Below are 27,101 nucleotides of genomic sequence, written 5' to 3'. Positions count from 1 at the left end.
TACGTTATTTACCAGATTTAGCTATAGCTAATTTCCAGCTATAGTCCCCGGATAGAGCATGTACACACAAATATGAGCAACACTGCTCACTCAAACACACACATGGCGTTGTTGGTTGTGAAACCCTGGGCAGGTAAACACTCATTTTCCTCAATTGTGAAAAGTGCGGGAGCAAATAGCATTAGTCGTGTGCTGAGTCACACAGGGGAGTTGCACCATTGTGCTCTGAGGGATCATTACCTGGCTGTGATGCCAAGGCCTAGCAAACATGTCTGAGCCTGTCATGTTAGTCATGTTCATTATCTTCCTGCATGAATGTTTAATGTGGACTGTTCACCATGCTTCACTGTTAAGATGAGATGTGTCAACCCTCTAATAGGGATCCGATTAAAGTGATATTTAGCATGTATCATGAGAAAGGGGCAAAAGAGCCAACAGACAACTTCCATGTACCCAGCAGGTATAATGGGCCTTTCTCAGACTGCCAAATAAAGCAGATTTTTTTTTTGCATATCCAGATTTTCACCAGATTGCTTTTGAAAGTCTGGGCAGCAAATTGTTTCTCAATCTGTTCAGTTATTGTTGAGGGGAAATAATATGTTTCCAATATAGATGATGTTAACATTGTCTTGAAGTAGTTGTCTTTGTTGTTAGCCCTGAGTTAGCCACTTCTGTGTTGTGAGGCGACAGAAGTGGAGAACTGTTGTACTGTATGTACAGCCTCCACCCAATTATTTCTGGTAAGCTATAGATGCAGAGATTTCTTTTTTTTAAAACCAGGAAGTGCCTGTGCATATAGTCTAAAATCAGATTTTTACAGACAGATCTCGAATGTCAAAAAAGGTGGAATGATTGCCAAAAGAACTGAACTGTACTACCTAGTGGAAACAAGTCTGAATAGTGAGAGGCAAGTTTCTTGTATCCCCCAAACAAAAATTCTGGTTAAGAATGAATCGTTGGGGTGAATGAACTGAACTGAGGATTTGTGTCCTTCAGCTAAAGAAAAAAACTCGGTCCGTAATGAGAGGAAAGTATACAGACTCAGTAATGCTGCTACTCAGCTGCCACTGTGATGAGAGGAGGACGAGAAGGGACACTTTTAAACAACACTCGGGCAATTCAGAAACAAAGAGGTAAATGAAGTTAGTTAAGTTATTGTGTTTCAAGTCATTACATAACGTAAAAAAGTGCTTAGTGTTATGAATACATAAATAAAGCCAAAAAATTATTTGGTGCAAAGGATCTCTATCCAGTTCCAAACGATCCCCACCTTTCATAGTTTCTGCTTCTGCATGTTGAAACCTACAATCTAAGAAAAACAGCCAACTGGGACCTCTCAGGTTCTGGTACATAAAGTGATTAGTTCTTTGAACGTGCTGTGCATGAATCAACAAACTACTGAACATGTGCCCTGAGTGATTCAGCAGCTTAAACTGTCAGAATCAGCCTCAGCAAATCCAAGAATAATGCCGGACTCTACTGTAGATTAGTTTAAAAGACTTAAAAAACATGAAAACTTGCGTTAATCTCCAACACTGAACAAGGAAATGTCTAAAACTCTACAACTGTATATCAGTTCAGTGAGACAGATGAAGTCGACTCACTCATGGAGCATGGTCATGCAGGAAGTATTGAAAGATTCTGTGAACTGATCTTTTTAATTAAAGAATTCTAATCTATTCAGTACACCAAGAAGAACTGCTTCTTCCATTACTAGTTGCCCTGACTGTTGGGGCACAACAGCTATTCACAATCTTCACTTTTTATGAAAACAGATGAGCTTCCCAATCCTCTAACTGTCGTGGGTGGAGCTAGACTGCTCGTACTGTACCATTTTGCTCTGGTACCCAAAGGGAATGGTACCAAAAAAAAGATTGGTTGGTTATGTTGGTACTATTCCTAATTGAAACACAAAAAATACATACCACATTGTACCAAACTGAACCTTTCCACTTGGTGGAAACACGGCTATACTGGACGGAGTTTCAGTCCATGTGAAAGTTTGGATGGTTGAAGAAGGGATTGCTTTCTCATGGTCACTCACCAAGGACAGCGAGCATTTCAGCTCATGCACAAACACAATAACACATATAGACATCTACTCAACACACACACACTCGCATTCACAGTCAACCACGTGTCTCTTGAGGGCATATCTGCAATCAGAGCCGAAGATGAAAGAGACATATCTCACAGTCACTCAGACTCAGATATAACTGAAGCAGGAGGAGGCTAATCATTTGAACCCGTTACTCTTGAGGAGAGAGGACAACTGCAGTCATCAGCACAGATACAATCACTGCCATTCATACTAAAGTAGAGGCTGATGAGTGTCATGCTGAAAGTGACATAAACAGTGCTTAGCTACTCTTCTGCTGCTGTTAAAGGATAAGTAGTTGTTCTAAATCTTTATTTTATCAAAAAAAAGAAAGAAATCCATCAAGGTGTGATCTTTTGAGTACTGTGTGGATGCAGAAATCCAATCATCAGCTCCAGTTTTCAAATCAGATTTGTGTCACTAATAGGGTTGCACAATTTTCAGAAGTGGAAACTTTCCATGGGAGTTAACAGGAATTTCTGGGAATTCACGGCAATAAACTGTAAATGTTCAAAACTGAAAGTTGGGAGTTTAAATGTAGTTGGTAAATAAAAGCATAATCTTGGCTAAAACTGTCAGATTTGATTCAGACCCAGTTTAATATCAATGCTATTACTGCAGGGATATTGAGGCCACATCTCCTACATGCACTGTTCATTCCTCCATCACATGCCGTGGATATATTACAGGAACTGGATAGAGGACTCATGGGAGACTCAAAAAGCAATTTTCCCATAGACCACAATTGTAAGACAGATACCTGTAAAACTGTTGACAGGTCACCTCGAGACATGGGCATAGGCATTTATAGATATTTTGTAAACATTTCCTAAAGGCCATAACAAGCCCAGAAAAGTCGTATTTCCAGGCATTATGGGAGTAACACTACTGCACAAACTCTATGGGCTGCATAACCCAGCTTCATAGGAATGAACAGTGCCAGAGGGGAGGTGCCGAGACATGTAAACCCAAGTTGTTCCTGACAGCTGTGGCAGCAGCGTCTAAATAACTATGATAGATGTGTGATGGAAAAAGTGCTGCAATGAAAAAACTGTGTAAAAAGTGTAGCAGCTTTGTCATCAAGACTAGCCTAAGTGGCCAAGCAGGGGCAGCCCATGAGAAAGTGGAAGGGAATTGGGCTTGTAACTGGAGGGTTGCTGCTTCAAATCCCAGGACTGTTCAAGGGCTGGGGTGTTTTTGAACAAAGTACCAACCCCCATTGCTCCCCAAGTGCTGATAAGTCCCAGTCTGTGGGTGTTCATCACTGCTGTGTAAAAAGGATGGGTTATCACTCACTGGTGGGAGTGCAAATAAAACCGAATTCTAATTCTAGAAAAGCTAAATACAGGCCATAAATACGGACCATAGCAATGCCACTGGTTGGTCTCCTTTGATAATTTGCTCTTCACTGAGTGAACACATGAGCTCATTGTGTGTCAATAACCTATTTAACGCACAGTAAATCAGGTGGTTTTGTAGAGAGCTGCAAATGGAGGCTGTTTCTTCAGATGTAATAGATTTGTTTTTCTGCTGAAATTGTGCGATTCACCAGCTACTTTTGTCAAGACATATTGATTTACTGCTCAGCTTTTGCAGTGCGCCACTGAAATTAGCAATTGGCTCTAAAAGGAAAATAGCTGATGGATCGCTCTCTCTCACTCTCTCTCTCTGTCTCTGTCTCTGTCTCTGTCCCTGTCCTCTCACCCACAGCCATTCGAGGCCAGTGACCTGCTGCTGGGACTCAACTTCTCAAAGGTGCTGAGCAGTCTGGTTACGCTGAACAAAGTGACTGCAGGTTAGTGAAAATGTTTGCAGTGGGAGTTCTGTTTGATGAAAGACATGCGAGTAGTCACAGGCGTGTGGGCGCTGACTGCAAATATCAGGTCTGGTGTATTTATATTTTGGCCTCTCTGTCCAGATATCGGCGTGGGCAGTGATTCGGTGTGTGCCCGACACTCTTCAGCCCACCGCATCAAGTCGTTTGAGTCGCTGTCTTCTCAGGCTTCACTGGGCCGATCCTCCAAGCTGCTGCAGAACCAGTTCCGCAGTCTGGTGAGGCCAACTCTTACTACCACTAACTATAAACACAAAACACATGACACCTGGTAATGTGTTATTTCTCACAGCTGTCGGCTACAAGTGAATAATCACTGCACAATGCAGAATACATAATAATACAGTTAAGTAGTTATGATTAATCAATGTTTACAAGGTGATAAAGGAAAGAACTATATAACAACGTCTATAAGAGATTTTTTAAAGCCCTTCTGACTCACATATAGTGTTTTTAATTACCTCTAGTGATTAGAAGAGGTGATCTCTGCTCTGCTCTCTTCAAATGAACATTCCAAAAGAAAAATGTATAGAGACTTGGAAACATGAGATGTCTGTAGGTCTGGGTCATACTTTCTAGGTTTCGTTTGCACTTTTTATTTTCTTATGCATGTACATGCCCACGGTTGCGTTCATTTAAGGAGTCTACATGTATACTCCTATTCCTATACTGGTGGTTTCACACCAGGAGTCCGGCTTCATTTATATGTCCTCTGTCCTCACATCATCTCACGTTTTTATGGTAAGCGTCTTCTTCGCTGTCTCTTTTGACCAAAAAAGGGCGCACACATAAATTGGACCGGGAAGTGTTGTGCTACAGGGAGCATGTGCAGTATGCACGTAGGTCTGTGTAGATTCAGTGTCCTTGCTTTTGTCTTCCATCATGTGTACCCTTGCAGACCTCTGTGTACCAGCAGACCTGGATAGTATGACCTGGGATTAAGAGCCAATTTAGTATATAGCCTCTCCATTCCACTGGTGGAAAGCACAGCTAGTGTAAACTCTTGATTAGCTTCTTTTTCTATCACTTCTTTGCTTAGAGTAAAGTTAGCACGCTAACTAGGTACCTGTATGGTCTCTTTGGGTGTATACTAACCTTTTATAGGTTTATTATAGCTTTATTCTCCATGTTCCTCTCAAATGAAATCCACAATTTCAACAAGGCGAGTCCCATCTGCTGCATGTCACAGCTTCATTGAGTCAGCACTCAATCGTAGTTTAGCCAAAACTCCTAACTCTGATAGTTATATATCACATATTATAGATTGATGGAAGTATTTGGAGGCAAACGGCCAAAATTGTAGTCACAGTGTAATTGTACCTTAGAAATTAGATTTTGCAACGTATTGGATGTGAATAATGAACACAAGAATGTATGATGAATGATAAATGTTACACAATGTGGTTTCACAAAATAGATAAAGCCTAAACTGAGTCATAACAGAGTCACGCTATGTGGTGATCGCTGTATACATTTCCTTTCGACAATGCCCCTCCCTCCCTTATCCATGGCAGGACATGTCAGAAAACAGTGGACAGCAGCTGCTGGTGAGGGCACGTTTCAACTTCCAGCAGACCAACGAGGATGAGCTCACCTTTGACAAGGGGGACCTGATCGGTGTGACTCGTCAGGAGGATGGCGGCTGGTGGGAGGGCACGCTCAATGGCAAGACCGGGTGGTTTCCTAGCAACTATGTCCGTGAGGTCAAAGGCTCTGGTAGGTTCTCCACCAACTTCTAAGCAGGTTCCATATGATGGGTGCCATCTTATGCCAGTTGTGGCATTGGATGGCTGACACCGCTTCCTCCAGCTTGCAAAAATGAAGCCACATAATGACATTTCACCATGTTTAAATAGCATCAAACAGCTAATGAAAGCATAACCTGAGCATACATCAATGCTATAAAAATGATTTAAATGACTGGGGCCACAATGAATACATATGCAGAGCGCAGTGGTTGTATGGTCCTTCTCGGTCTGAAAATGTATTCATAAATGAATCTAAATTGCAATATGATGAAATGCAATATCTAGTATTTGTAAATGTGTCACAAAAGAGCATAAGGAGGAAATTCTGCAGTGCTGCAGGAATTCAATGGTGCAAAAGTGTTGGAAAATATGTTTTATTTGTTGACAGACTCAAAAAAATGATGTCACCCATCTTTATTTACAGTACAACCTCTAAAACTGTCAGTTGCCTTCAAATCACATGGGCACAGAGCAATTTTACAGCTTAGATAATATTCTACACAGATGTTTTTACATCTCTCTGATTGGGAAAAAGTCCAAATTGTGGACAACATGACAGTTTTGTTGTTGCTGTCATTCCATCTGGCCTCACCACAGTAACAAAGCATCACATCTGCTGCCTCTTAAGGCCTTGCTGTGGTCTGTTGTTTTGACACTTGTTGGAAAGACATGAGGCAGTCACCCTAAATCCGATCCACGTCTTTGACATTTATTTTTCTACTTTCTGTTTGAAATCTAAAAAACACATGAGAACATGTTTTTAAACTATTGTCATTCTAATTGAAAGGTATTTTCAATGCAGATGGTAGATCAGTCCATAATACTGTTTATAAAATGAAGGGTCAGTGTTTGTTGAAATTGTTGGCTTAGCATGTACAGTACAATATACTGATTTGGCACATGTGCTGCATTTCATTTCTTTTCTTTCTGATCTCAGACAAGCAAGTGTCTCCCAAGTCTGCTACTCTCAAGAGTCCACCGAAAGGCTTCGACACGTCTGCGATCAGCAAGACGTACTACAACTTGGTAAGAAGACACTTGAGCAGTTATTTGACATCAGTCTTATTTTCATTCTCACTTCTGTCTCTCACTTCTCTACTGATATGCCTCTCTCTATGTTTAAGGCTTTTTGTTTGTGTGTCTTTTGTTAACATCTGCCTGTATGTTTGCATGTGTAAAAATAAGTTTCTACATATTGCTGCTTTGTATCTGTTGGAGCAGAATCAAATGTGGTTTATTGATATTTATGAAAGATGAGTCTCCACCTCCGATTTGATCGATCTGATGCTAACTGCAGTTTCATTGTTAACTGTAGTTGATCACTTTCATTCTCATCATTTGAATTTGAGATTTGTTGGTCACATATATAGTAAAGTAACAAAATGTTAGATTTTTGGAAAAACAGTACATATATATATATATTTTTTTTTATTTAAATAATTTCTATTGGGCCAACTTTTAGGATTAAGGAGGTATTTTACTCAAAAAGTAATATTACAATAAGTTTTTAACCAAAAGATTGTGGCTCAAATGAAATAAAGTAAAGCTTAACTTAACTGTCATCCCCACAAAAAGTGAAAGTAAAACACTGTCCAACTTCCAAAGCCAAATGTTTTTCAGACTTAATTCAAACTCATATTTTCCTCTTCTAATGCAGGTGTTGCAAAACATTTTAGAAACAGAGACAGAATATTCCAAGGACCTTCAGAGCCTCCTGACAAACTACCTGCGACCTCTTCAGTGCATTGACAAGTATGACTTCTTTACACCAAGACCTTGATCAAACCAGAATCAAGCTATTCTCACATAATCATTGTTAAACAGGAAGCTGGATCAGTCAGATTTTGTACCTTTCCATAACAAAGGAAAACATTTTATCAAAATTCAATGCCTGACATTTACATTCACTGAATATGTCATCACTTTTCCTGTTATTATTAGACTGAGCTTCTCGGATGTGGCTCTCATTCTGGGAAACCTGGAGGAGATCAGCACCTTCCAGCAGATGCTCGTCCAATCACTGGAGGAGTGCACCAAGTCAGTCCCTCCCTGTACACGCAGCCCCACTGCAGCAGCATCTGCACTGTTTCATAATAATCAGAGGGACATCTAGTGTTACATTCATAGTACTACAGCTTCTATGTGAAACATACAAGTACAGCATTATGTCTGAGACCACACTTTCCATACACTCCTGCTCCTCTGTGATTTCTTACTGGTGTACAAGAGTTTGTGCAGATATATTTTTATCAGTGTGTGATATTTATTTTCCTTCAGGCTTCCAGAAAGCCAGCAGAGGGTCGGGAGCTTCTTCCTCAACCTCATGCCACAGATGAAAGCTCTGTATGTCAGTTACTGCTCCAACCACCCATGTGCAGTGAATGTGCTCACCCAGCACAGGTACGTTTAGTGTTTTAAATGCATTTAAAGTCTGAGTCAAGTAATGAAAAAGATATCATCTGACACACACGCACACAGACACACACACACACACACACCAAAGCGCCTGAGCCACTGTTGTCTTGCATATATGATGTGTGAAGAGGAGAAAAATCTGTCTTTAAGAATCTTTTTAAAGGAGAATGGTGGGATTTATGTTAATAAATGACGGCGTGTAACTTTTAAGAATTGGTCCAGCAGATTGGTTCAACTGCAGTGGCTACAGTGACATTCTACTAGTGATGGGTGGTGTACCGGTTCATACCGAAAACCGTTTTTCATGTTTTTATGATATGAATTTTCTGTACACCACAAGACTGGTATATAAAAAACAGAATGTAGTTGGAGGGGGGCATCCTTTTCACTGCTGCACCACACATCATGGTAAGGGTTTAGCTGAAGAATTAACTGTAATTACTCCACCAACCTAGCAGGAAATGTATCAAGAGTGCATGCAGTCATATTCACACACACACACACGCATGCAAAACTGCACTGCTCCCTTCCTGGCTCAGCCACTCGCTCAACATATGCACACACACACACACACACATGCAATCCTCTGACGTGACGTGACAGTTTTGTGTAAAGTCTGAGGTGTCTTTCGTGGGCGCATCACAACCTATTTCAGACGTCGGCACTCTTGACAACATAGGCGTTCTCTCGCTGTGGGCGTAGGTTTATTCTTGCTGCCAGGAGTTCACCCTCCTCTGAGCTGTTTGTCAGCGCACTCCAGCTCGAACAAAATTCATCTAAATTCAAATGGTTCATCTTCATTGTTCACATCAGCTACATATTCAACCATTATAAAAAAGTGAATAATTCTTTGCAGCGCTTACTTTCAGTAGACTCCAAACTATTCTCTCCAGCTCTCCACTCACATTTGTCTCTTAAGTCTTGACTGTTTATTCTTGGACATGGGTTGTGAAGCATCTTTAGGAGTTAGAATAGGACTATATATTGCTATATTGCCTATATCTGTTACTCCAGGAGTTACAAAAAACATTTCGACAATGTTTATTGTCACTTTTATACAATTATACAGATATCTTATACTGAAGATATGTATTATTTTCTTCTGTCTTTATTTGTTTTTAATTTATTTTTGTGCTTATTTTCTGTGACCTCAGTTCAGACTTGAGTGGTTATGTTTGGTCAAAAACTTTTTTGCTTTGTCTCAGTTTCACGTTGCCACAGTCTCTGAGCATATGAGACAGACTGGTTTTGTGCTTCCAGAGGGAAGAATGAATATGAATGAGTCTGTCCATTCAGGGGTGAAAGGTTTCGCTGTCCACTTTTCTCGTCTTAGAAAGTGCCATGTTTCGTTATTTTTCTCTGTCTCTCCGTCTGTCACTCGCTTCGCACCTCGTTCATCTGTCTGTATTCAGGTTTGCAATGTTCACGGAATACAGGCATTTGATTGGCTTTAATGGCATCACGTGGGATGACTTAACTCGAATGCAATTGGTCAGTGGATTTCCTTATTCGCTAAACCGGTCAAAATTGAAGGACCTCTTAAAATACTAATAATAATAATAATTTATTGACTGTCGGTCCAGGTCCATATAGAATGGTGTCTGGGTCCGGACTCGGACCGCGGTCCGCCTGTTAGTGACCTCTGTTATAGACTTACAGACTGAGTACATTTAGTTTTCAGACTGTAAGTCAGACAAAAAGACATTTAAAATATGTTACATTGGGCTTCTCATCTGCCCTGTAAATGCCATTTGGCCAATTAGTGTTGTCTAACCTTAAAGATATTTGAAACTAGTGAAGGATAAATAATGAGGAAAAGTAGAGGGAAAATAGTTCAGGTAGCTGCTGCCAACGTATGTTGGCTTTGAAACCTACCAGGATATATTCATGATGAAGACAACATAATCAAATTCATTGAAGGGCGTCAAGGTAGCATGATAACCTACATTCATTATTCATTGTGTCTCTTTGTTTCCCTCCTTGTGCAGTGAGGTGTTGGGGGAGTTCATGGAGGGGAGAGGTGCAGTCACTCCAGGGATCCTCACTCTGACCACAGGCCTCAGTAAACCCTTCATGAGAATTGACAAATACCCCACCTTACTCAAAGAACTGGAGAGGCACATGGAGGTGTGTGTCATTTCTATTTATCTGGATAGGATATGATGTGGCTGTGATGTTTTTTATTAACTAAAATGATTGTTTTCTTTCAGGAGTCTTCTCCCGACAGGCCAGACATTCTGAAGTGCATGGCGTCTTTCAAGAATCTCTCTGTAAGCCGAAAATACTTCCTGTCTTGTCAGACGTAGCCTGTAACCACACTTTATAGGGCATTAATTAATAGTGGACTTCTTAACCGATGTCTTTTCCCATTTTGCCAGGCTCAGTGCCAGGAGGTGCGGAAGCGCAAGGAGCTGGAGCTGCAGATTCTCACTGAGACCATCCGGCTGTGGGAGGGAGATGACATCAAGACCCTGGGCTCAGTGCTCTACATGAGTCAGGTCTTAGTCCAAAGTCCTGGCTCTGAGGTACACGCATCATTCACCCATTTCTCCTGCACTTCACTTTGCTGTTGACGGCTACAAATAATCATCAATATCACAATTCATAAATCACACATTTTTTGCTCAATAAATGTATTTAGTAGTTAAATGCATCATATATTAGTATTTTTATCAAGCACTTGATATCTGACAAGTGCTCATGTTTGTTTACCAATCAATAGCAATCAAGATGTAACTGTTAATGTGGTAGTAGGTTCACCTCCATCATTTTAAATGACCACTGTTAAGGTCGGTGTTCAGTGTATAATTATGATTTCCTCTCAGATGATCTACCTGTTACAGAGAAGGGCAGGCTGACAACATGGTAGTCCACTAATAATAATTAGAATATGGCAGTTGGCGATACAACGTCGTAGTGGCTAGCACTGTTGCCTCACAGCTAGAATGTTGTCGGTTCGAATCCCGGTTCAACCGAGGGCCATTCTGTGTTGAGTTGTGTGGGTTTCCTGTGGGTACTCACAGGCCAAACACTTGCAGAGGTTAGTGGGACACTCTAAACCAGTTGATAGATAAAACAACATAATAAAATAGACTAAAAGACGTAACCCAATAACAACTGCTGTGAAATATTGTTATTGCAATATCATGATGGCATATTGATAAACAGTTTTTTTCTCTTAACCGTCCCCCTTTTGTGTTTCTCTGCCATCTGATGGCCACACTAGATTTTCCTTTACACTTGGAAGGAGACACATAGGGCAAAGGTTATTCAGTTTATTACTTGGTTCCTGCTTTGTTGACAGGAAGTGAGTTGTTTTATGCCATGACACATGGAGACAACAGCACTAGTATTGCAAGACGCCTGTAAACAGGTTGGAGTATGAATAAGAACACAAATGAGTGATTCTACTGCCCCATGCAGCTGTAAACACACAAACAGTCCCTCTGTCAGGTCTGATAGTATTGTTTCACATAACCTATTTTTAGATCTGTTTGCGAAAACCAAAAGTTACACACTACAGCTTTTAAACTGAACCTAGTAACCTATTGTGAGTTAATTACACACTGTGTCTCATCCACTAATCTCCTTGTCACTCTCTTCACTTTTACCTCTCTGTCCTGATCTTCCTCCTGTCGTTCAGGAGAAGAATGAGCGTTACCTCATGCTCTTCCCTCATGTGCTCCTCATGTTGTCTGCCAGCCCCAGGATGAGTGGCTTCATATTCCAGGTCAGAAATTAAGACTTTATTTACACTCGGACTTGAGGTTTGGACATAACATGCTGGATGAAGCTTCATTTTTCTGAAGTCTTGTGTCTGATGTGATGATTTCTCTCTGCAGGGAAAACTGCCTCTGACCAGTATGACCGTGAACAAGCTAGATGACTGTGAAGCCCACAAAAATGCTTTTGAGCTCAATGGTGAGACAACATGACATAGGGTAGAAGCAGGCCTTGATTTATTTATTTATTTACAGCGTCTTCATCATAATTGTCTCTGTCTCTGCTCAGGTCCCCTGTTTGACCGTCTCCATGTGGCGTGCAACAACCAGCAGGACCTGCATGACTGGGTGGAACACCTGACCAGACAGATCAAACACACCACAGCTACAGCACCCAGCCACAAACCCCTCACTGTTCCCTGCCACACGGTCAGCAGCTAACAATCACATACACACAAACCCTCACAACTAAGTGTAACCCTAACCCTAAAACCAGGACTTAACCCTGAAACACCAACATATATATTGTGATTTCACACAGATTTTAAAATCATAGTATAATGCCTGGCAATCATCTAAAATGTCTGAATTCAAGTTCAACAAACAGTTGAATAACCCAGTAACAAACAGTTAACTGATAAATTAGGTAAAAATAAACATAAATATACACGGATTTCTTTTGCTGTATACAGACTGTACTGCTGTGTTGGAATTAGTTTATGTTTCTAACTGGAATGGCTGTAATACAGCATTAAATGTTAAATTTAATTAAATTCATATTTAATAATGAATAAACCAGCATGCAAAAACAATAATTGTATCCATAATAGATTCCAGTTAAAAGGAATTAGAAATCTTTTTTTTGGGAGATTCCTATGCAGGGTTTAGATGCTTGAAGTCCTTGATAATGCTTGAAATTTAATGCTTAAATTCTTTTGATAAACTGGGCCTGGACCTCACTTGCATGTGGACAGTGACTGTTATAAAACACAATGTTTTGTTGTTTATAGCAACATTTCTGCTCTTTTAATGTGATAGAAATTAAATATTTTTTGAGAGCATATACTGTATATTCATTGTAATTTAGCGCAGCTGCAAGGTGCTGGAAAAGCATTAAAAATGAAGGTGCTTGCATTTGACCTTGGAAAAGGTGAATGAACCATGCCTATGGTTGAAACTGAGCTTTTCTTTTAGCAGTTAATTTGAGATCTGATCGATAAAAACATACAGGAAGATAACTGAGTCGTTGTTTCCAAATGTCTCTGTTTCTGCCTCTACAGACTGAGATGCTTCCTCTGAGCCAGCAGCATTTTCAGTCCTCTAATAAAACACTGGGGTAATGCGGAAGGCAGAAGGATGTGAAGCTGAATTAAAATGTTTTTCAAAACCTAAAATTCCTCTGTGATATGCTGGTGTCCTGTCCAGATTGTAATTTATCTAGTCTTTGTATGTGTCCTGCTGCACAGAACAAAGATGCTTTTGGTTTGTTTACATGTTTTTGCGTTTCTAAAAACCATTGTTAATCACTGGAGGTGCAGAACTGTCCATCATGTAATAAACTGGTTTGTTTTGTCTCTCAGCTCCCATCTCACCCCCTAACTCCATCCCGTCATGCCGAGAGCAGGGCCATGACCGTGGCCCCCACCTACCACACCTTGCCTCACCCCTCCTCCCATGGAACATCCCTCAGCACCATGATGTGGGGTCCACTGGAACCACCCAACACCCCAAAACCCTGGAGCCTAAGCTGCTTACGACCCGCACCCCCACTACGGCCCTCTGCCGCCCTCTGCTATAAGGAGGTGAGCAGGGCCATACTTTTGGGACATCTAAGTGTGTGTTTGTATTTTCATTTTTTTTTTACATGTTCAGGTTTCAAAATAAAGAAACAATAATATCTGTCATTTACAGGATCTTAGTAAAAGTCCTAAGAGTGTGAAGAAACTCCTTCCCAAACGAAAGCCTGAGAGAAAACAGTCGGAGGAGGAATTTGCTTTGAGGAAGAGTATGTTTTAAGTTTTTTCTTTTCTATTATTCATCATTATACATCATTTGGAATATCTTGTTTAGTTTAAACGGATACCTTGACATTAACTGTTCCAGAAACCACTATTTGTGATTCTTTTTTAGCTTGTACTATGAGTGGCTAGCAACACTGTGACAATTTTCAGTGACTCTCTATCAGGACCAGGCAAATGAACTTTTAGATCAATAGAAATACTTAAATTACTTAACTACTTAAGTAATACCAGTGTTTATCTTTGATATTCAGTGAAGAAACTTAAAATATCAAGAATTTCAAACTTAGTTTGATCCAGTGACTGCATTATTGGGGTTAAGACAAAGAGGAATACACACTGTTGAGCTGTGTTTCTGTTGACTGAGTGGTAGTTTTTTTTGCTCATGCACCTCCCGCTCTCAGGTACAGCTGCTCTGGAAGAAGATGCCCAGATTCTCAAAGTCATTGAGGCGTACTGCACCAGTGCCAAAACCAGGCAGACTCTGAACTCCAGTAAGAAAACACACAATCTTACTCGTGCTTGTGCATGTACACAGAGAGAAAGGCTCACGCGGCAGCTTGCTGTCAATGTTAATACTAAATCTCTATTTCTGTAACTCCTTATCTTTCTTTTAAAGTGTAACTAAACCCCCAAACCGCCTGTTTTTAGGTGAAACCCAGTGTATATAGGTATCTTGTAATGTTTAGTGTAAAGTACGGAAATGATACACGTTACATGTAATTACACATGGAACTACTGCATTCAGATTTGACCATTGACTATTTTAGTCCATGCTTGCATCACTGGTCCACTCATCACTTCATCACTCTCTCGTCTCATCAGCCCGAGGCCCATTGTCCCAAACCCCTCCCCCTTTTTTTTGCTGTTGCTCTGTCACCTTTCTCTGCGCCATGTGAGGCACGATGTGAGCAGTACCGTGTTAGTCAGCTACAACTTGGTGTTCGATTCCGCAGCCAGACCACGCCCTCTCACCGCTCCACTCTCTCCTTCCTCCTCTCTCTCACTAAGCTCTCAGCCCACTTCTTTGGCATTTAAAAAAAATACGGCATTGGATGGAGTTAGCTGCAGAAGAGGGGGTTTAGTTACACTAAACACTGGTATTCTGAACTGATCATTCTTAACAGTATCTTTTCTTCTTTCTGTCTCTCCTCCACTCTTTGCTGTTGTTCATCATCCCTCTTTTTTTTTTTTACATATTTTTTTTCTTCAAAATGTTCTGATTTGCTTCGTCATCTCACCCTCCACAACGTTGGTTTTTTATGATTTTTACCATTTGTTGCGTATGTTGCGTCTGCACCGTCATTCCTCCTCTTCCTTCGCCCCCACCCATTTCTTCCCTTGACATCTTACATTCACCTCGGCCCGCCTCATGCAGCCTGGCAGGGCACTGACCTGATGCACAACCACGTCCTGGCCGACGCTGACCGGTCCTGTGCGGACTCGTCGGGCCGCCGTAGCAGCGTGTCACGGCCAGAACTGTCCTCTGACCTTTCGGAGGACTCTGACTATGACTCCATCTGGACCACCCACAGTTACAGGATGGGCTCGGTGCCGCGCAAGAGCTGCATCTCTCACCAGAACTGAAGATTGCTGCATTGTCGTGCTGTAATGTAACATACAGCACATTTACCTCTTTTACCTTCAAGGAAATTAGATTTTAATTTATTTATTTATTTTCTATTTTCTATTAGTTCATTTTTTTTTGTGTTAAATTATTTGGTTTTATTTATTTTTCCGACGGTTTGTTTGAAGATGTTCGACGCATCTCCCTATTGCCTTTGCCACTTTCCCTTTTTTGTGCCTCCTCTCTTTCTGTAGCTGTCATGCAGTAAGTGTTAGGTACTTTGTGTTCATTTATCTTGAATGTGACCACTCCCCTTGTCTGACCATAAACACGGTGCACTCTCGCAGCAGAGAGTAAAGGGAAGTCGGAGTGGAATATTATGGGGGAGGGAGAGATGGGGACTGAGCTTTTCCTGTCTGATATTCAGATGCAATTCAGGAACGAGTGTATTCTATTTACCATATACTACTTCTCTCCAGTATGTGATTTTAGAGTATGTATGCTCAAACATAGCACAGGTGTGCCACATGCGTGTGCGCACACACACACACATACACACAGGTTGAGGCACACGTGCCCCTGCTGCCTGATAATATAGCAGCATGCAAATGTAATATCCAAATTATTAGCATTTTATATTATTGCTGTTTTCATAATTTTCCAGTTTTCTTCATGTTCCCAGCCCTAAGCAGAATAACACTCAACCTGACCACTGCTGAATCATTGATGTTCTTGCTGACTTAAACTGTGTGTGAAATTCAGTCAGTCTTTGTTGTAGCTGCTACAGAAAGGGGAGATCATCACACATACTCCACTCCCAAATCTAGTGTCAAGCTTTTTTTACAAACTGGATAAAAGCTCATGGATTGACAGTTGTGAATTTCAGGGTCCTATTCACTCACATTACAAAAGTTTTATTTTAAAACATACTTCTCATAGTGCCTGGCCTTTTGGATTTATTTATCTGATCTGTTTTGAAAAACCTGTAGTTCTTCTTTAGAAAACAATGTTCTCTTAAACTGGATCATTTTCTGCAGTTTTGGGAAGCAATGAATGTTTAAAAGTCAAAGAAGTGGAAGAAATTCCATTTTGAAATAACTGTACACGTTTGGAGGCAGAATGACCGTACAAACTATCTTCATGACCAGATATCAACACTAAAGTGAAGTGTGACTCTTTTTTTAGTTCACTTTTTTGATAATTAACTGTGTTGTCTAGTCTCCGACGCATCATCCTTTAAACCAAACACAGGGTTAGATTTCCCATATATATCATCTTGTGTCAACCTCACTAGTTACTTTATTCATGAAATAAAAGCTTCTCACACAGAACCAGGCAGAAACTAATACATGGTAAACTACAACCATACACAGCTCCAGTCCTGGAATAGTTAAAGGAATAGTTTGACATGTTGGCGACATTGATGTTTGTGGAATAGCTTTTCCTGAGTTAGAGGTGAAGATACTGCTCTCATGTCTGTTCTTTCAGTCTGGATCTATACTCATGCAGTGTGTAGGATTTAGGGGGATCTAGCAACACAAATCCAGATTTTATTGTTAATTTATTTTCATTTGATTTCTTTATATTACACAATAGTGTGAATTCTCCTCAAAGGGAATTTGTACAGTAGCCCAGAAGGGACAAATACTGGTCTAGGGAGGGCTTTTGGTGTTCATTGACATGAATGAATGAATGAATGAAGATGAGCACGGAATTGTGAATAATATGGAGGCTATTTTCCCTCACTGTTCACACCAAGCATGACATGTTTAAGTGAATAAAACACTTGAAAAACAAAAGGTGGAGTTTCCAGAGCGAATGAGCTGGATCTAAAACACAAGACTGAAGAAGACAAAGGAAATAAAAACCTGGATAAAGACTTGCACATGTCTATCAGACAGTTTGAAGATTAGAGTTGTTTTTTGTTAACAATCCCAGATTTACACATACATAATATTTTTTAATGTCAAATTCAGATTAAAGGCCTGTACATACTCTGCAAGAACAGAGACATTTGTTGAATCTCCCAACTCCTTTATTGAACTTTAATGAAGTGGGCGTGGTTAATGTTGTCATTCCCTATGAGAACTTCCTAGGAGTTCTGCACTTGAGTTTCTCGTGAAGTATGAAATGTCCTGGCCAGAACTGACTTTGTTCTAGGTTAGACTGTCGCGAGACGGGTTAGTTTTACCGCACTGAGGATGTGTTGTTGCAATAGTAATCCTCTTGTTCTTCTTGAGGTGGTCTAAATCCACCTCAAGAAAAGAACAACACATTTCTCTGTTCTTATGGAGCATGTACAGGCCTTAAATGTGTGCATCTCGGAAGAGAAACGTTGATAAAATCAATCCCATAATGCCAGCGCATTGCTGAGTGTGCAAAGTATGTTCTTGGATGAAAAATATTCAGTTGTTTGCAGTATTCATTGTCATCCCTAGATGTCACTAAACCCTACACACTGTTCCTTAAATCTCATGATTTAAACTTTGAGTTATGGGAACAGAAAATAATAAAAAAAACATTTGAGCAAAGTCTTGATGCTAAACTAAGCTAAGCTAAATGCTTCTGGCTCTAGCCTTGTTGTTAGCATACAGACATTAGAGTGGTATCTGATAACACCTATTTAGCCCTTGGGAAGAAGCTGAAAAAGTGTTTTTAAGCAGAAGTTTAACTATTTATCAGTGGAGCTGCTTCTTGACTCTTAGCATAATGTCAAAAACAATGACTCCTGGTGTCACACAAACACCTACGCTTCTAGCCTCATAATCCAGACATTGCCTTTGTGTTGTCTGGCTTGCGAGGTTTTCTACACTATCTTGCATTAATAACTATTTTTATGAAGAAGTATTTTTCCAGTGATGGTATTAAAAGTACAGTTTGGCATCCACTAAGAGTCTATCCTCCTCCTATAGTGAGCAACGCGAGTGACATGTGGAATATGTCGGTCTATGGTACACTGCAATTTAAAGTTTCTGAATTGATTTGTTTTTGAATTTTTTGTACACAGGCATTTTTTTTATTTAATGTATTTGGTTTTCTGTATGTCAATGTTTACAAAAATGATCCCTGGGTGATTCATCTCTTCCTTTTTTTATTTTTTTCTTCACATTTTATTCGTCTGTATCAAAGTTAACTCTGAAATTGTCATGTATTTGAATTATTTTGCACAATCATGTAAAGGATTCAGTGGGTGGGTGGGGTTAGAATCTGTTAAATTCTGTACTGTTTGTCGTCTACCTAGAGTGTGTATGATATAGTCCCTAAAGGTAGATTTAAGTATTCAGTGTTACTGTAAAGTAAATGCTCATTCGTAGTGTAAATGCTTACCTCCAGTGAAAGCACTGAGGGTAAAAAAAATGAAAATCAATAAAAATGAGAGAGAGGCTTTGATTATATGTGAATATTTTTATGTGAACTACTCTGTCAACCTCAGAATACTGTCAGAGTGGACTTGAAATATGAAGAGCACATAGACTCCCTTTCTGTAAATACTAGTCATCGTGGAACAAGGAAAAAAAAAACCTTCTATGAGTATTTGAGCTAAAAGAGTATCACTGTCCTCGACATCTTGTGCTATACTTTGTGACAGGTGTATTCTGTGATTTAAGAAACGTGAGTCAAACTGTGGGACAGGCAGGGTAACGAGACTGTCTTTGACAAAATGTCCTCTCTGTGTGCTCCAACGCTGTGCTCAGTTCACACATGTGACCATGTCTTATCTGCAAACGGCGCCTTCAGTGCATTTGTTCTACACTGCTGAAGTGTTCAAGTCCCAAACACTGTATTATGCGTTTTGAATAAATCTGTCATTTCGTAGGCACTGGCATTGTGGTGATTTGTTAGGTATGATTGTGTGTGTGTGTGATGGAGTTCTGGAGAATTATATTGTGAATGAATGAATGAATGAATGAAGTAAGTGTTTTTTTTCTCTAGCCGATATCATCACAGCCTCTCATTTCCTTTCACTTTACTATCTGATTTCCTCTGTGCATGTGCAACACACTACTACTACTACTACCAACAACTGTGCTGTATATTTCATAACAGGAAGATGGTAATGTACTAAAGAAGGTTACAAAAAAAACAAAAACAGAGTGCAGTAAGTGCTGAGTGCTCTTCTGTTTTGAAACAGGACCGCGAACGGAAACGGGACTTCACATGATCAACCCTGGTATGGAGAAAGTGCTCGTGGAGGATCCCAATCGTAACGGACAAAGTGCAGTGGAAGAGAAGTAGGTGTCTAAAATAATTGTTTTTCATAATTTAAGTCTACAAGGAGAGACCAACAAGTGCACTTTTAGGGCTGGGTATTGATTAAAACATTTCAATACGGAAACCCTTTTTTGATACCAATTGTATTTTTATTTTTATTTCTTACCCCAATTTAAAAGCTTCAGAGTCATTGTGATCATTAAATGGCTTGTTGTGGATAGATTGGGGGCTGTCTTCACTCCCTTGCCGTCTGAAAACCAGCTGAGGTCTTCCACAGTCTCGTGTCTGGCGGGGAACACGAAATTGCTTCACGACACTACACACACATAAGATGTAGGCAGCAAAATCGTTATTTTAGACATTCGAGAACTACTGATTTTTGTTTTCAATAGCTGAGAATTGTTAGATAAAGCAAGGAAGAGGAAACGACTGTCTGACCGAGCGAGGGACCGCACACAAGTAAACATTGGACCAGCTTTTTTTGAATAGCTAACTTTGTTTATAACTTCCTTCATTCCTGGAGATAGCCAAGCACAAGTAGTTAGATCTCAGTCCAGTAGTGTGCTTCGTGCTTGGTTCACTGATGATGATATGAACTCCTTAGGTATGGAAATTTACAAATGACAATGCATTTTCAATATTGGGTGATACAAAGGAAGTTCGATACCCAGCCCTAGTCTACTCTCATAACCCGCACAAAGGTGCAAAGCCCAGTTCTTCCCAGTTCAGTGACATGTCATTTAAGGCACAGACATTAGGAAAATGTTAAAAACCTTATTTTTGAACCACACGTTGGGTTAGTGCCTCACAACAAGACGTTCACCAGTTCGGAATCCTGCTTTGAATACCAGTTGAGGCCAACGACCGTGCCATGTTTAAGTGATACTTCAGTCACCTCATTCTCAGTTTGAACTTCAGCATGTCGTCTTGACCACGTCTACATGTATAAATGCATTGAGTTGTTACCATGTTTGCGTTTGCAAACATTTGGAATGGATGTACCTAATTAATTGGCTGGTGAGTTTACATACATGCATGCCTACACATAAAATACAATGACCCACATTCTGACTACATAATACCTCCTGCCCCCACTGAGTGTGAAGTGACTGGGGTAAAAATCCTCCATCCATGCTCTGAACAAAAGATGTCAGCAACCTTAGATTTGAGCAGTGTATATAATAGTTATGTTTAAAGATGTACATGAAACTACATAAAAGCAGTTTTGTGTTTAATACTGATGTGCTGACCCGTGTTGTCTTAAAGGAGCCTGGTGGATGTGGTGTATGCCCTGAGAGACGAGGTTCAGGAGCTAAAACAGGTAAATGTTTGGGATGTTTTATGATTCCTTCTATGTACTGTATTGCTGTGTTTCCATCATGGTACAGTTTGGTTTGGTGCAGTACGATATAGTTTGGAATGGGAAAGCCGTGGGTCAGCCTTGTGTTTTGACTGAGAAAAGAACCTTCACTTGGTAGGCGGGGCATGGGCGGTGCCTGCTGGTTGTATCAACGAGATATGTAGTGAGATGTACCGGTGCATATATTATGAATGTGACACAGCAGACAACAATGGAGGACATCCAGCAAAAATGGAAGCCCTGGGGCTAGTTATTTAGGTACTATTCCTAATGGAAACACAAAACAATATATACCGTACAGTACCAAACCATTCCACTTGATGGAAACATGGCTTATGACTTCAAGTGACAAATGACCCGAGTTGATCAAACATTTTGACCGCAAATATCTTCCTCCAAATCTGTTTCACCATGATTGTTTCCCCCAACAGGACAACAAGAAGATGAAGAGATCACTGGAGGAGGAGCACAGAGCACGGAAGGATCTAGAAAAGGTTGTGCGGAGGGTTTTAAAGAGCATGAATGACCCAACATGGGATGAGACCAACCTGTGAGGCTGCCTCCAGCTGAAACCTTGTGTACGTGAGGGCACATGATGCATTGAGGTGGATGCATCTGTGTTTGCTCTCAGCAGGATGTTATTACAACCCTTTTTGTAAGACAGGCATCACTGGGATGTAATGCTGAACCATCTATTCCACAATAACATTCCTTGAGCACCAAGCAAGAATATGAGGAAATCACACACTTTCATCACTTCAACATTCATCATCCACTTGTGGATAACTAGAGAGAGCTATCCTCTCACTCTGTTTACAATCATTTATCAGGATGTTTTCCAGTGGTACATAAATGCTACGAAAAACTATGAACTTAACTTGAACCATGCATTTCATAACCTCTCCTATGTTATTTAATATTTTTATGAATTTGTTTTCATTGAATTTCATTCCCTGACACAGGCTAAGCATAATGTTTTTAGTCTGAAGTGGCACCTGTGCCAGGAACTAATCTTTTCTTTCCTCTTTGTTTGACCACTTTGCGGTATGACTGTATTTCTGGGCATCCTAAGGGAACTGTACAGATATTAAATGGTACTGTATATTGTAAATACTGCAAAAAGATGAGCCTTTGTCCTGTGGGAGAAATAAATGTGTTTTTAGAAGCTTTACTTTGAGTTGCTCAATGATTTGAGACACACAACACCCTATACACAGTCTATTCTCCATGACATCAGAGAACATTACATTGACTTACATTTATTTGCTGCTCACTACCTCTATAGTAATACAGGTACAGTGAGTAACATGTAGGAGGTTTTATTTATTTCAGTAGTAGTATTAGTATTTCAGTAATATACCCATAAGTATGTTTGTTTAAAGTGTTATTTGTTGATGCAGGTGCATATTTGCATCACAGAATTGAAATTATACATTTTATAAAAATCAGCGAACCTAATGCTCCACCGGTCACACACCAGCTACTGCTTTCAATTCTACCATTAGCTTACTTTGTCCCATGGATGTATCACAAGAACTGGATAGAGCAACGCCCCCTCTGCCTTGAAGACATTTTTTTTCCAGTGGCTACTCACAAAAAATACTTATTAATATTAATATATATCTTTATATTCTATATTCATATAGAATTTGTTAAAACTCCCTAAAGGCCATTCAAATCCCAGAACAATCTTATTTGTATGTCACGACCTCATACAAACACTTTGCCTATTATCTTATTTCCCAGAGTGTCAATGAAAAAAAAGATCTGATCTGATCACAGCATTGATCTGATCACCCAGATCAACGCTGTGTTCCATTTGTAGTCAGAACTCGGAATCCCAACAGCGACATCCCCTTAACTGGGATTTCCAACTAGAAAACTCGGGACAACCTCATACCCTGAGTTAGGATGATGGCTCCCCCCACACAAACATTTTTTACCATTAATAGTGCTTGTGTCATATTTGTTTACCAGTAGATAAGTCATACATATTGAACCGTTTCATTTTATTCATAAACATGTTGCTATGCCGTTTGTGTCTGTCAAATACCGTAAAGATTGTTATGGACTGGTCATTGCTAACAATACGTTTGTGTCTATGTTGAGTATGAGTATATGAGTTCTGATTTCAGTGGAATGCAGCTCAAACGTCCTTATGATGAAATCAGGTTTGAGGCCTGTTTGGGGTTAACCCTTTTTCCCCTCCATTAACTCACCATCCTATTGGGCTCCACATCAGAAACATGACGCACTTAATGCCAGGCATGAGGAATTTGAGTTCATTCAGTGGAACAACTGTGGTTTGGTTGGTTTGGAATAATTGATATTCCCAAAGTGAAGGGGTGTGTTCACAGCAGGAGGAAGTTGCAGATACAGGTACAGCAGCTGATTGGTTGTCAATGCAGAGTGACAGCTGGAGGAGCCAATACCAACAGCATGCCGAAGGACACAACAAATGGTCGGTCAACCAAAACCCATACCAGAGTAACTTACAGGTGACATATTAGTCACATTTCTACTTATATATCTTGACATAACTATCCAACCAATGTTAAAGTTGGCATTGCATACACTGGTGTCCTTCGTAAGTCACCTGATAAGTTAGACGCCTATCAAATGAACCGGTTATGCAGACAGTCATGCCGTTAATACACAGACAGACAGACAGACGTTCCTGAACTACGCAGGTAAGTGTTGTTTGGCTGCAGAATTTGAACAACTGTATAGAGTATGGATTCTATAGCCTAAACAACATGTTGTTTATTGTTTTTATTCTTGTTTTGTTTTTTTAAATAAAAGTATCGACCACAACCCGCTTGCATGTGACATGTGAGGTTGCTGCTAATTTGCTGCCTCCCACTGGCAAATGACAGGTCAACAGCTGTGTAGTTTGTGCTCTTTAGCTGTTATTAGCATTTTTGGACTTCTTCAGTGGACACTTTTAGTCATTGCACTGGAAGCTTAATTCTGTTGGATTGTATTTTGGACCTTTTGCAAAACCTTCCAAAAAAACAATACTGGGACACTGGGAATAACTTCACCTCTTCAAGCTAAGTTTATGCACCATATGGTTTCTTTTAATGTGCACTCAGTGATTTTTAGGGTCAAGGCTACTGCTTATCAAGTGCTTCATAGGAGGGGATATTTTCTTAATTATTTTCATATCACTGGAAAAAAAAAACACACACACACGTGTATAATTTCCTTAAGTGATTGATAAGACATTGTTTATATCGTTGAAAGTTCAAGTTGTTTTAATACTGGTATAGTTTGATGAGCTTTTGTGGTCAGTGTGCATGATGTTTGGCAAATGCTGCCTATGGTTTCAAAGACAGCACTACCTGTTGAAGAGTGATTGCTGTAGTCGGGCTCTGTTTTCTGGCTTGTAAATAATATCTTGTTATTTATGTCTTTATATATGCAATATGACTTGATAAAGCTGATCACAGGCTGTTTTTCAGAACATATGAAAACTTTTTAGAGGTATGTGTTATGATACAGTAAATTATAGTTGTTATGTTTCATTTCAGATGATATCTGGTGTATATTTTTGGCTTTTTAATGCTAACCCTACTAAACATAACATGAAATAAATACTGACAAATCCTGCTCTAGCACAAAGAATTAGGCTTAATTGAAGAATAAGTTGTTAGCTGACTTTTCTTATAAAGTTTTATGCCAATTCCATGTATTTTTAATCAATATTTTGCTCAACTTAACACATTTTTTTTATCACATTTGTCTAAATGCCTCGATGTCAGTACTGCGACAGAGTTTAAAAGGAAGAAAAGACATCGGATACCAGATTACAACATGGTGATGTAAGTCTGAGATGATATCTTGTCTCGTACCTCATGTCACTATATTAATATAACATCGATATAGTGTCTACAGCCCATTCTTTGTTTACTAATTGCTAGAATGTTAACGAGTGCTATTGCTCTTCATAATTGCCATATCCACCGCATAAAAACTAGCAGCATGTCAAAATGTTGTGGTCACAGTGTACGTTTGAATCAGTGAAGGCATGAGGGAGGGGGACATTATTAAAACTCCAAAAAAAGTTTTAGATCACTTATGATTCAGAATCATGTGATCTGATCAGTGTTTTTGTATTGATATTGATTGCATTTCTTCCGTCTCTGACCTTCCCCCCAAAAAATTCAGTTCTCATGAATGTGTATGATTGTACGTTTGCTGCCACAATGGAATCTATTGTGTCCCCATAGTGACAATCTTTTGTGAGGGGGGTGATGATGATAATCCCATTTTGCTGCTGTTGCATGAATAAACCCAGATGTCAACCTTTTCATTGTGACTCTCACCTTGTCCACTCATTACTAATGAAAACAGTTGCCTTTTGTTTCAATGTTGAATATTCTTTTTGTAGGAACAAAGGCGCAATACTCATTCATCCGCTGCGGCAGATCCTGTTCTGATAAAGCCAGGCCACCGTGATCATGCTGTGACCTTGCTGACTGTCACTGTGCGCTGATTGGTCAATGACATTTCAGTCCCAACCACAGCACTGAACTCTGAGAGGTGTTTCCCTTGGTAACGAGAAGTTTACCTGGACATCTGGTCATGTTACACAGGAACACACTGTTGTAGCACACTCTACACTCTACACCTCCCACTCCCACTCTACGGGAAGGTACCTGTCTTCTTCATGTCAAGTGTCTGGTGGGTGAGAAACTTGTGAACTGAGAAGGCTGATGTGTATTATCAAGGTTCTGACCTGCCCCAGTCCCTCTTCACTCTCTCTGCCTCTTTCTTCCTGTACCAGGATGGAGTGACAGCCTGTCAGGGTGGGTGCTCCACAATACGGCCCAGGCCCTGTGACTATTGTGGAGCTCAGAAAAAGCATCAAGGTCTTTTCTCTTTCGTTCACTCTTTTCTCTCTCTTTTCAAAGCAGGGAATCAATCAGATGCACACACAGAGACATGCATACACACGACTCACTTCTCCCTTCCCTCTGTCTATTCAGCAGCCAGTGATCATTTAGACTTGACATGTATTGTGAAAAACTGAGCTGCTCTGCCTCTTTCTTCTTCTCTTTCTTTCACTCCCTTTCTCTTTCAACTGTCTGTCATTAATGTCCAGGTCTTACAATATACGAACAGAGGAGAGGAAGAAAGCGAAGAGTGAGGGATGAATTGATGGATGGGAGGATAAGCACTCAGTGTCTTTTCTTTAAAGATTTGTTATTGTACAGTACTGTCTCCCAGTCATTTTTGGTTGGTGTTTCAGTCTGAAAGCCCGTCCACGTGCTCTTTTGTATGGGAAAGCAATAAGGCCCCATTGAATGAAGCTGAATGGACCTGCCATCCTTAGGGGCTGAGGCCTGAGGACTCCTATTCTTTAGCCCCCAATCTAATTGGAGCTGAAATGAAATGGAGGTTTCTTATGAAAATAGGCTTTGTTTGGCCGCAAGGCTGGTAATTCATAAACAATAAGCAGGGCCCCATTGTGTAGATAATAATATATTCATGCCGCTGGAGATGGGGAGAAGGCAAAGCGAAGGCTGAGGATATATAAGGAGGATAGGCAGAGACAGGGATGGAGAGTGGAGGGATAAGAGGAAGGGGAGGAGGAAGACAAGGGGCTAATAACAAATAGTGGGTCAGGGAAAATTGGTAATGGTTGGGTAGAGGCAGAGGACTTATTAGAGGAAGTCAAAGGAATAAAAGTGGGCAGGAGTGAAAAGTGAGTGGGAGTGAGCGAGGTGGAAATGACAGAAGTGCCACTGATAGACAAGATAAGAGTAAGGCGAGGAGCAAAGGAGACTGGGAAATGGGTTTGAGCACCTCCGAGTCTACAGGTGACCGTTTTTTTTGGCAGGAGTGGGTGGAGAAGGTGAGTGTGCGAGACCATCATAAAGATGAATAGGTTGGACAGTGCAAAGCTGCGTGGAGTAGAGAGTGGTGGAGCTGCTGGAGTGGGCCGGTCAAGTGCACAGGGAGCCGAGCAAAGCAGTCATCGTGTAACAGGCAGAGGGGAGGAAGAGGAGAGACTGGAGCAGAAGAGTGTTAGAAAACTGACAGAGGGACTTTCACTGCTTGATGGGTGGCTCAGACTTACAGGTGTGCTCTGCTGTATCAGTCTGATTTATATTCACGGAGA

The 27,101-nt window shown here is 40.4% G+C and overlaps 2 protein-coding genes across 6 annotated transcripts in view; both read left to right on the top strand.

Annotated features, from left to right (window-relative positions):
- arhgef7a (Rho guanine nucleotide exchange factor (GEF) 7a) overlaps nt 1-22,145 on the top strand; it is a 31,363-nt gene extending 9,218 nt beyond the window's left edge. For 2 of the 3 annotated variants that reach the window (XM_044048497.1, XM_044048509.1), the window contains exons 3-21: nt 3,809-3,893; nt 4,017-4,150; nt 5,447-5,648; nt 6,618-6,706; nt 7,338-7,432; nt 7,622-7,717; nt 7,958-8,080; nt 10,084-10,222; nt 10,306-10,365; nt 10,474-10,620; nt 11,739-11,825; nt 11,938-12,016; nt 12,107-12,246; nt 13,398-13,619; nt 13,729-13,822; nt 14,240-14,329; nt 19,535-19,634; nt 20,881-20,935; nt 21,406-22,145. In XM_044048497.1, coding sequence (XP_043904432.1) covers nt 3,809-3,893; nt 4,017-4,150; nt 5,447-5,648; nt 6,618-6,706; nt 7,338-7,432; nt 7,622-7,717; nt 7,958-8,080; nt 10,084-10,222; nt 10,306-10,365; nt 10,474-10,620; nt 11,739-11,825; nt 11,938-12,016; nt 12,107-12,246; nt 13,398-13,619; nt 13,729-13,822; nt 14,240-14,329; nt 19,535-19,634; nt 20,881-20,935; nt 21,406-21,528 — 2,160 coding nt within the window. In that variant the 3' untranslated portion in view covers nt 21,529-22,145. Of the gene's footprint in view, nt 1-3,808; nt 3,894-4,016; nt 4,151-5,446; nt 5,649-6,617; nt 6,707-7,337; nt 7,433-7,621; nt 7,718-7,957; nt 8,081-10,083; nt 10,223-10,305; nt 10,366-10,473; nt 10,621-11,738; nt 11,826-11,937; nt 12,017-12,106; nt 12,247-13,397; nt 13,620-13,728; nt 13,823-14,239; nt 14,330-15,213; nt 19,219-19,534; nt 19,635-20,880; nt 20,936-21,405 lie in introns of those variants that run through there. The other variant, XM_044048503.1, reaches the window with a different exon arrangement.
- A 1,326-nt stretch (nt 22,146-23,471) lies between these two features.
- Nucleotides 23,472-27,101, top strand: part of sox1a (SRY-box transcription factor 1a) — a 92,814-nt gene continuing 89,184 nt past the window's right edge. For 2 of the 3 annotated variants that reach the window (XR_006359929.1, XR_006359930.1), the window contains exons 1-2: nt 23,798-24,798; nt 25,368-27,061. The gene's annotated coding sequence lies outside the window, so the exon portion shown is untranslated. Of the gene's footprint in view, nt 23,665-23,797; nt 24,799-25,367; nt 27,062-27,101 lie in introns of those variants that run through there. The other variant, XR_006359928.1, reaches the window with a different exon arrangement.

Source organism: Solea senegalensis, linkage group LG2 (assembly GCF_019176455.1).
Source record: "Solea senegalensis isolate Sse05_10M linkage group LG2, IFAPA_SoseM_1, whole genome shotgun sequence".
NCBI classification, from domain to species: Eukaryota; Metazoa; Chordata; class Actinopteri; order Pleuronectiformes; family Soleidae; genus Solea; species Solea senegalensis.
This window is presented reverse-complemented; position numbering and strand designations above follow the sequence as displayed.